This window comes from Lygodium microphyllum, chromosome 17 (assembly GCF_053477565.2).
Source record: "Lygodium microphyllum isolate KBCC chromosome 17, Lygodium_microphyllum_v1.1.10, whole genome shotgun sequence".
Taxonomy (NCBI): Eukaryota; Viridiplantae; Streptophyta; class Polypodiopsida; order Schizaeales; family Lygodiaceae; genus Lygodium; species Lygodium microphyllum.
In genome coordinates, this window is record NC_141151.1 from 71658888 (window position 1) to 71669477 (window position 10590).

Consider the following 10590-nt stretch of genomic DNA (forward strand, 5'->3'; position numbering starts at 1 on the left):
GTGGATACATTGCCATTAAAATGTTTCCTGCTGCCCTGTTTGTAGGTTCACCATCTGCCACAAACTGCACTACATTTTCTGCCCCAACAGCCTGCACTGCCTCGCACCACTGGGATGCCAATACATCTGCACTCTTTCCAGTCTCTGAAGCATCATGACTACCAATGAAGTATACATCTCCACGAGAATATGCAACAACACCATGTATGGACCTATGGCGTGTGTAACTCCATCCATCTGCTATCAATGTCACTCCATTTATTGTCCATTGGTTGCGAATATTTGCTGTTGCAATCTCTATGGCTACTTTCTCCTTTTGAAGCAATGTAGTCCTGATAGTTTCTGATGAAGGGGGCTTATATGTGGGTCCATACTCTGCAATCTTTGTCACCATATTTAAAAAATAAGGTGACCTGGCTGATTTGAATGCAATATGGTCATGGTAAAAAAAGCGTGCCACTGCTGCACTTGTTTCCTCTTTTTTCTTTGGTTCCCATGAAGTGTGCAATGAACTCTGTTTAGCACCACGACCTGTTGCCATTGATGGCCCACGAGAAGGCTGCGTAGCCACTAATCCTGGTGGTCTTCTGCATGAAGCACCATGCCCTGCTGGTCTTGGTGTCCATGTTGTTGGATCCACTGCTATATTTGGCGTCCTCCTGGCATGTGAATTCCCCATAGATGTGGCTATGCGGTCAAGTAACTCCTACCTTTTCTCAATTGATACATTGGTGCAAAAACGCACCTCTTTCCCCTCCTCATGTAGAAGATGGGCTCTCACTTTATCAGCCCCACTAGTACGAGCATAAGGGCAAAGTTTGCATTTCCAAGGGCGAGCCCCTCCACCTCTCAATGGCACCCCTGCATCTACCTCATCTCACCATGACCAAGTAGTGCTTTGACTTCGTCCAGTTGTTGACGAAGTACCTGCTGTGGATGATGAAGATCCCATAGATGTCAATGCTGCCATCTATATAAAAGTGACAAATAATCAGTAAAGTTCAATAAAATTGCAGAAATTTGCAGCCAAAATTTCAACATGTGTGTGTTAAATTTTTAGCAATGCTAAAAATGCCAAAACTTTGGTGCTATTTCAGCCTGCATTCCTTTTACTGAAAATGCCACAAATTTGGGGCATTCTAGCCTGCATTGAACATTCCCTTGCTGAAAATGCCCCAAAATTTGGAGTATTTTCAGCTCCCAAACTTGGGGCAATGACAGACTCAAAATGCCCCAATTTTGGGGCATTCCAGCCTGCAATTCCTTGCTGAAAATGCCCCAAAATTTGGCACATTTTCAGCTCCCAAATTTGGGACAATGACAAATTTGAGAATCGAGATAATGATCCTCGAACCTTGAGACTTCACCTGATCCCGGGGAGAAGTCACGCCCAGCAAGAGAGGCAGGCCAGGCAGGCAGGAGAGGTAGACAAGTCCCGAGAGCAGGTGGGAGTAGGGCCTAGGCAGTGGGGGCAGCGGGGCAAGCGAGATAGTCGGCGGGACAGTCAAAAGGGCAGGCGGAGCAGGCGAAGTGGGCGGAACAGTCGGCAAGGCAGGCAGAGCAGGCAGAGTGGGCGGGGACAGTCGGCAGGCGGACTGGGCGGACCAGGTACTCGGCGCGAGTGCAAAGTGCCAGCGGGAGCAGTTGACGTAGGCGAAACGGGCGACGTAGGTGAAATGAGCAACAGTGCGGGCGACAGACAGACGGGCGCAGGCGAAACGGGCGACAAACGGACGGGCGCGAAACGGGCGACACGCGGGCAGTTCGAGACAACGCGGGCAACGATAACAAAAAAAAAAAAACTTAAAAGAAATTTAAAAAATTAAAAAACTCTTGAGCTGGAACGGCCGTTCCAAACAGGGAACGGACCTGGAACGGCCAAGGAACGGACTGGAACGGGCCAGGAAACGGGCTAGAACGTTTTGCCAGCGTTTCCTTCGCCCGAACCCCTCGGAACGCGTTAATCCGTTCCTATGTGCCGGAACGGGCGTTCCCTGTCTCTATGTGTATGACATTTAAAATCAGCTTCATTAATTAAGCCTTTTAGGGCACACGGTTCATTCACGTAATTTACAGCACGGACATGAAAACAGAGCAAGCAGACCTTTTGACAAACAAGTTCCTTAATTTATCTTCAAGTTAATCTTTGTCTCCTGCCCATATAGGAGAATTATGTATCCCTTCTGTCCAACAAAAGTCCCTGGTCCAAATCACATGGCACCAAAATTTCCATCCTTTATCTAGAATAGGATCTTCCAACACTCACGGGGATCTCCAACTCCATTTTGGACAAGCAAGGGGTGTCCAGAGCTCCACCGACCCACAAGCGGTCTAGGAGTGAGATGCCGTTTCCGTGGTTGGCCTTTTCACCGCTTGACTATCGGCTTGTAAATCGAGCAATGCCCTCTCGGGGTAATCCGCAGTGTGGTCTTGGAGATGATCCACGCGTACAAAATATCCTTCCTTAATTAATCCAATTAAGAGTCAAGCACAATCAAGGCAATTAGCCCTAATATCATCTTCTAGGAAAATATTTCTTTATTCCCATGGCAACTTGTTATTACAAACCCCTGCTATGCATTGGCCATCAACACAAGCCTTGGAATATTTATCCAAATCACAATGCAACAATCAATTGATTGAAAGAAAAACATTTAGGGTGTTGTTCAATCAACTAATTATATTATTTCCCAAACAAAACAAGAATAGACGCGATAATAATTCCATCGAATATTTGCTCTTCCCCTTGGGATTAAAAAGCGATTCAATGCAAAATTTACTTAATACTTGTGCACATTTCTTAATGTCATTCTTTTTACGATTATGCTATTCATAGCCCCTGACTGATTGCTCTATCAACGAATAAGCCATATGCAACTAAGTGCAATTAACTTCCCTATACAAACACTTTGCAAACTCCATCTTTCAAATATGTGAGAAGAGGCTTATCCCTTCCCATAACCTATTCTCGTATGTCATAGCATGGGCCTAATGTATCTCATGCGAGAATCAAAGCAAGCATCAATCAATTTAGAAATACATTACTTACGACCAGAACCGCAATTGGATTGACAGTGATGCCTTTGCTCGAAGCTTCGTTGCCGGTTGTAAAATTGTGATCCGCACACGACACTCTTCGCTTGGAGGCCATCGTCCGCAAATAGACTCAAGAGATTACGAAGACGGAATAGATTTGAGATGGGAGAGCGTAAGAGAAGATGGCTACGTCGAGGATCGAGATAAAGGGAACTGTGCAACCTCTCGGGGTAACTCTCTCTCTCTCTCTCTCTCTCTCTCTCTCTCTCTCTCTCTACCTCTCTCTCGCAGCCTCTCGGGGTCTCCTTATGCTCCCTTATGCCTCCCCATCCCTCATATTTATAATGAATTAGAGAGAAGGGAATAAGGCTGAGAACAAGAGTGGAGGGGCTCTTGGAAGACTCAGTGATTTGATGCTTAGATCATAAATCTGATGGTTGCATTGGCTCCAAAAGGAGGGTAAAACCCCAAGACACTTGTTTGGCAAGCTCTCAGTTCACTCCTTTTCTTCTCTGTTCGAAGTGTTGTCTACTGCCTGTAGACTGCGATGGCGGCGCGTGCGATTTCGCCAGTCTTTATTTTTTTTTCTTTTTATAAAATCTCCAAAACTAACTAAAACATCAATTGTCTTTTCTTTTAAATGACTTTCAGTTCTAGCTTTTTAAGATAATATCTAAAATATACTAGTTTGTTTTTTGTCCAAAAATCTAATATCTTTGGACCATCCAAACTATGCACATTAATACTAGTGATTAATATGGCTCATAAGTCTTGTTCACATTGTAACTTCCATAAAGGGTAGCTACAGTCCTTGTCAATCCAAGAAAAATATCGGATTACGACTCTCGGTTTATTTTTAAATATATTTTTAATTAAATAAAAATATTAGTTATTAATGTTTGTTAGTTTTTACCTTAGTTAGTCTTTAGTTAGTAATCTTACTAACTTATTAATTGACTACTAACTTTCGAACTAACCAACTAACTTTTAATTGCGTGGAAATATTACAAAGGGTCTCCCTTCCAAGTTGCTAGTACAGATGATGCAGTCATCCCTCACAACTCTCCAATGCCAAAGAGGGGGTGTAAGAGGGTGGTGAGATGGGGTTGATACACCTCATCTATACAGATGTACAGGTACACAGGTTCCCGAAAGGGGTTTCTCTGACAAACTAACTAAAGTCTGACAGGCTCAAATCCTAGAGCTGTGATTGATATCCAAGTTCATGATGAGCCGGTAATTTGACAAAGAGCGGGATTGGCTCCTAGTTTGAGCTCACATGAGGAGACACTTTGGCAGTCTAGCCAAAGGCAGTGAATCTATGGTCACATATGTTCAAATACATTTTTGACAAGATGGTCTCATATACTACTACGAGACATTGTTAACAGATGTTGGAATCTACTATGATTCTTCTCTATTTTCAAGAGCTAATACAATCGACATCGACATCAAGTTCACTCCAAGGCACCTTGGTGGCAACTTACGCACCCATTGCTTGGGTATCCATGGTTCTACTCTGGTGGTCCTAGTTGTATGTATTGTGATGGGATATTCTCATTGTATATTGTATTGTATCAAATCACTCATGATCTGAGAGAGGATATTAGCAGATATGTTAGTTCATGGTTGAGTCTATGCATGCCAGAGGGGTCTCCGTACATTCTAGATATTTTAGGCATTTTTTTATTTGTCATTTTGATGGTGGTTATGGCATTTATTGCTAGCCAACCTGAAATCATTTATGGCATTATTTCAGCCTATTTATTAAGCACTCCTCCTCCACAGTTATTATCATCATGCATTATCTACCATTCATCATATGACAAGTTTTGGAGGGAGAGGAGCGGATGCCACTGCCTTCACAACCGGCAACTCACATTGGTTCTATACTATCTCATATCTTGGTATATGGATTCCATTTCCAGAGCATCTCTTTGCTTCCATGTTCTTTGTGCAATATTCTTTTCTTTTGCAGTGTCTTTCTTTCCTTTGTCTCTTGCATTCAAAAGTCTATTACAGCAGTTTTCCACACTTCCATCACTGCATCCACTTCTGACAATAGTGGGTAGAGTATGGTGGGTGAGTAGAGCGCACAACAACAAGCTTTGATGACATCCTCAAGGCAGGAGTGGCATTGTGGCAACAAGGATGGTGCAGATGTAGGCCACGCCATAGCAAGTTCATCAATTTGTTAGCTCATCAACTCAATGATTTCCCTCTCCCAACTAGAAGTCCGAATTCCACATACACACACACCCACACGCTTTAAATTTTTTCCTTTCATTTTTCCTTTCTAATTAAATACACTAGAAGAAAATTTGAATTCATGAGCTGAACAAATAAATGATGGAGCACTTCCATTTGAGTTTGTAATAATCGTGAATTAATTCAACACACTGCCTGAGCAAGCACGTGCCAAATCCGACTCTAAGCAATCCCAAAAAGTCCAAAACAGCATCGCTTCTTAACAAACTCGATTGCCTGCTTCTCGTTTCAATTGATTTCAACTTGCCTTGGGTTGCGTGCACCACCAAACTTGCATCAACTTGCTCTTTCCCTATATTTGAGCTTGCCACACACATAATTTTGAAAATCCAATCCTATTTACAGCAACAAATGCTGCTAGTAGAATCAAAGCAGATGGCTGGGAGAAGAAACTTGGCCTTTCCCACTATTCCATTGCTATCTGAGTTGATTGTGTGTGCAAACCTGATGTTGTTTACACATTAACTGCAAGAATTACTCTATTTGTAGCAATCATGGTCTTTTCCCCTGCAATCATTGAGAAATTGGGAACTCAAAAGTGACTTGTAGCAGTAATTTAATGCACTCCAGCAGTCATGATGATTATCAGCTGTGCTGATCCCACATGCCAATTTCGAACCAAGACAGCAAGGTCAACTTCCATGGAGCAATCATCACTTCAAGGTTGCATTCGGTCTGCGGACAGATCCATATAGTACCATCCATCCAATCCAATTGGACATATGCGATCCATCCACTTCTCATCCTCTTTTTCTTTTTTTCTTTTTTTTGAGAAACCGGTTTTTGGCTTTACCCTTTTCCCTCTTTATCCTCACTGACCTCTACCTACACTTCATTTACCACCTGTTCTTCTACCTCCCTCTTATAAGCTTCTCTAGAATCTCTACTCCTCTCTCGAATCTCCTCCCTCCACTTCTCTCCCTCCTCTTCCTCGTATCTCATCCCCTATGTGTAGCTCTATTTCTATTTCCTCTTCCTATGCCTCCTCTCCTTTCCCTTCCCCTACCTCTACCTAGCTCTATATTCTTTATCCCCTATCACAATGCCTAAGCCTCTTCATGAAGCCTCCACATTACACACATCTCGCCTTGAGTTTAGCCTTCAATTTCTTTTTGTATCTACTACTTTTTGTACTTGCCACTTGCCACTTGTTAATTGTCATACCATGATCCATCATTGTTGCAGCTAGTTTCTTTTTTTGATCCATTGTACATGTATTCAATCTTATAAATGAAATTGAATCTTAGAAATTACTTGTGACTAGAGTCTAGGATATACATTTTGTCTCAACCTCTCATCATGTTCATGGCTCATTACTGAAAACTAAAGTAAAGGCATTTGTGGTTTGTAAACTATGTTGATATTGGATAGATAATGCCTTGTGACACTCTATCTCATGTATAGCCACTTTCATGTTAAAACAAGTAATATTTATTAGCCTACCCCTTCAATTTCTATGTATTTCTAATGACTGTACGAAATAACGGATTTTATGGAGCGTTTTTTTGTGTATGTTCGGTATCATAGTAAGTCCACAAACTAGATAGATCAGATGGATCATACCTAACTACCCTACAACGCTCGTCCCTATGCAATCATTGCACTTTTTGGCACTATTGAGCACTTCCTTGAAGTCATTTTACTTTTTGCTGCTTCTTAAAGTTAAAAATCTTCATTTATTCATCCTTTCCAAGGGCTTCTTGCTTTGATACCAATTATAGATGAGAAATAAAGGCTTGCTAATCTAATCAAAAAATTAGAGTTTCGACAGTTAAACACAGTAAAGAAAAGAGAAAATATTGTGCACACTGCACGATTCACGTCCTAGCATGAACATGACCCTTTTTGGGTGATTAATAGCACTAATCCTAGTTAGTGTATGCATGCCTACCACGTTACCTACTTACTTGGCTCTAGCCCTTGTTCACACACATTAATTGGCTAGAGACCTATACATTGAATGGCCTAAGCCCTTGGTCGCACAATGAAGTGTGCTATTAGTCATGCACCCCTCAACTCTATATCTGTATATTCTATAAAACACGCACAATCACACTTCCTTAAGATGTTTCCTAGTAAATCTTGCTAACACTTTTATTTGTGTAACAACTCTGAGTACCCATCCAAAATGTCTAAGGATGTAACACTTGTTGAGCATGGAGCACACCAATCCAACCGCTTGGGAAAAAGATGGTATTCTATGGTACCATCTTCTCAACCTCACATACCATGAGTTTATCATGTGGTCACACTACATGGATTCACACTATATGGGTACACACTTGTCACATGTTTTGAAATTTATGATTGGTCAAAACCAAAAGCCATCCCACGGTCCACCACTTGCAAGTGGAGATCACAACTCCATAAGCAAAAGTCCTTCTTGAGAGAGCCAACAACACAATCTACTAAGGGTATCAACCAATAAACTATTAAACACTTCTTCAAACCTCTAGCCACACAAGCCTTGTCAAGCTCCCTCATTCTTAACTGAAGAGCAAGCTCGAGGGGGGTGATACTAGATTGATCTTTGGAGATTATGTGCAACAAGTGTCCTCCACCACCATGCCGTCAACATGACCGAGATATTGTAGCAAGATGTAGGCCATTACTACTAGCCTCAAGATCTAAACACCACTCCACTTGGATGCAAACACCTTATTTTCTATGCTACGGGGCTCGATTGTTTTATACAATATCAAAGTAGCTACTGTAGCAAGATCTAGGCCATTATTACTAGCCTCAAGATCTAAACACCACTCCACTTGCAAGCAAACACCTTAGGATAGTCATGCCATGTGCTTTCATTTCATATCATTTTTGTTTTGTGTTGTGATGTATATAATATTATGATTCTCATAGGTCGCTTTGGGCTCTTATAGTCATTAATCCCCCCCTTCTCTCCCCCCCACCCCCCCCCCCACCCCCACCAAAACCTTTCTTGCCCCTCTTCCCTCACTCCCTCTCTCTCAAATGCACAGCACATACAAAATTTGTATAAAACCCTAAAAGCCACACGTTGAGTAGATGTTTCATTCTTTTCGTACATGCCTCAATACAATTCAAGAAAATAATAGATACGGTTTCAAGATATGCATCCAGGCCCAATCAAAAAGTAAAGGCCTTCTCATTCTCTACCAATTTAAGGATCTTCAAAAATTTGTCCCTTCTACAAAATTTAAACTTAGGAAAAAATATCAATTTAAGAATCTTAAGATTTTTTACCCCTTCTAATTCTCTGCCAAATTAAGGATCTTCAAATTCTTTACCCCTTCTACAAAATTAAAGTTAGGAAAAAGATCGAAAACCTTTATTTCAGGCACATATGCAGCAATAAATGTTGCAGGTGCAGCAGCAAGTTGTACACTATCAATTCCTGGAAGACGAAGCCTATCAACTATGCCTTTTGAAAAATCCGATGGATCAAAAAAGTGCACTTCATTGGTCACAAGCCGGCATGCCACAGTCTCATCCTCGCTAAACTGAACTGTTGGCCTGAAGCATTAATGAAACCAACAACTTAAATTCTCATAGCACCAACCACCATGTAAGCTTTCTACGTTACTTTGTATAAAAGTTTAAGACACTTGTAACTCCTTCCGTACCATGCAGTTTTAGAAAAGGTCCTTTGAAATTGTTGGAAGACAATGGCACCTGTTGAAACATTCCAAACAGTGAGGTTCTTCTGAGATTGGGAAGGTGGCTCAAATGTTTGCAAAAATGTCCCCTTTGGTGAAAAAGCAGCAGCTTTGATTCCAGCAACCTTCAATGACTGAACCTCTGAACCATTCTTCGTAGCATAGATATTCACTGCACTGTCTGTGGTTACAGCTAACATACTACCATCATTGCTAAACACTGCTGAGGCACATGGTACCCTGCATTGTATGCGTTATTGAGTGACCAAAAAAAAAGACAAATACTGTGCGTCAATGTTTCTTGTCCTTGCTTTTGTGAAGCATGGTGGGTGTAATGTAATTATGCAACATCGGGTGGTGGAAACAACTACAATTCGTGGTAAAATGAAAGGAGTCATGAAAGACCAACAAACAGTCTGTCAAAACATTTTGTTATCACTACTGTGAAAAATAGGGCATGGTAGATTGAAATAGCTGCATCTAGATGCGCTTCCTATGTATGGTTCATCTTCACTATCAAAATTTGATCATTTGAGTTGAACGAATGAAATGTAGTGTCTGCCAATGAAGTAAATTAATTCAATGCTCTGATAGTGAAACAAACAGACTGACTTGTCGAGTGTTGCGGTAGGATCTCCATTGAATGGCGGTCCGATCAACAATGACAGACCCTCCGGACCTCTAACTGCAGGGTTTGGGGCACAGAGCATACAAACTGTGTTAGCATTAAGAGAGGACGGTAAGAAATCTATTTGCACGAGCATCAAAACGTGCACAGATATTTACCGAAGAAGCTCAAAGGAGGTGCAGAGGACGCCATCGCTAGTGTGTCGCTCTTCTCCACGTGCACTATACAGAAATCGGAAGACCAAAACTAGACTTTATATTGTGCTTTCATGTAGCTCATGCTGTGAACGTTATATTGTCCAATCTATATTTATTATATTATATTCAGTTTAGCGTGTTTTCAAGTTTCATGTAGCTCATGCTGTTCATGTAGGCTTTCATCATTTATATTTATTATATTATAAATCCCTCCAATTTAAAATAAGCAATAGGCGCGCCTGGTGCTTTGCACTGAGATTGGGCGGGCGGGTCGGCAGGCATGCGAGTGGGCAGGTGGAGTCGTGCAGGGTTGGCAAGGCAGGCAAGCGAGGATGTCGCATAGTGCCACATGGACCTAGTGGAAGGTTTTGCGGGACCCGGGGGACTCCACGTGCACCATGTGGCCCCCACAAAACCTTTTGTTAATAATAATAGAATCTTTATATCTAGTATAGATTGCAAATTATAAAGAGAGAGAGAGAGAGAGAGAGAGAGAATGCAAGGATACCCAACCCAAACACCAAACCTACATTGTGTGTACAAGGTGATTCCAAACCTTGAAAGCTTTTTTTTTCATAAATTAGAGAAGGAAGCACCAAACCCTCTTACTATGAGCCTAAATAAGGCCCAAGGGAATACCAAACTCTTTTACTGTGAGCCTAAACAAGGCCCGAGGGAAAAAAGAGAGATATCAAGCTTTTTCTCTCTCTATGAACCTAAATAAGGCCCTAAGTATGGAGGCTAAGTCAATGCCTCTCTAAGAACCTAAATAAGGCCCTAAATATGGAGGCTAAGTCAATACCTCTCTCTCTCTCTCTCTCTC

General features: G+C 41.7%; 1 protein-coding gene across 3 annotated transcripts in view; it reads right to left on the reverse strand.

Moving 5' to 3' along the window:
• Positions 1-9863, reverse strand: part of LOC148022025 (Eukaryotic translation initiation factor eIF2A family protein) — an 89184-nt gene extending 79321 nt beyond the window's left edge. For all 3 annotated transcript variants that reach the window (XR_015694451.1, XM_087697625.1, XM_087697626.1), the window contains exons 1-4: positions 9729-9863; positions 9555-9627; positions 8910-9182; positions 8613-8799 (exon numbers count right to left, since the gene is read on the reverse strand). Coding sequence is in view for 2 of the 3 variants with exons in the window: in XM_087697625.1 (XP_087553751.1) it covers positions 8613-8799; positions 8910-9182; positions 9555-9627; positions 9729-9762 (567 nt within the window). In the remaining variant the exon portion in view is untranslated. The remainder of the gene's footprint in view (positions 1-8612; positions 8800-8909; positions 9183-9554; positions 9628-9728) is intronic.
• Positions 9864-10590: the final 727 nt, after the last annotated feature.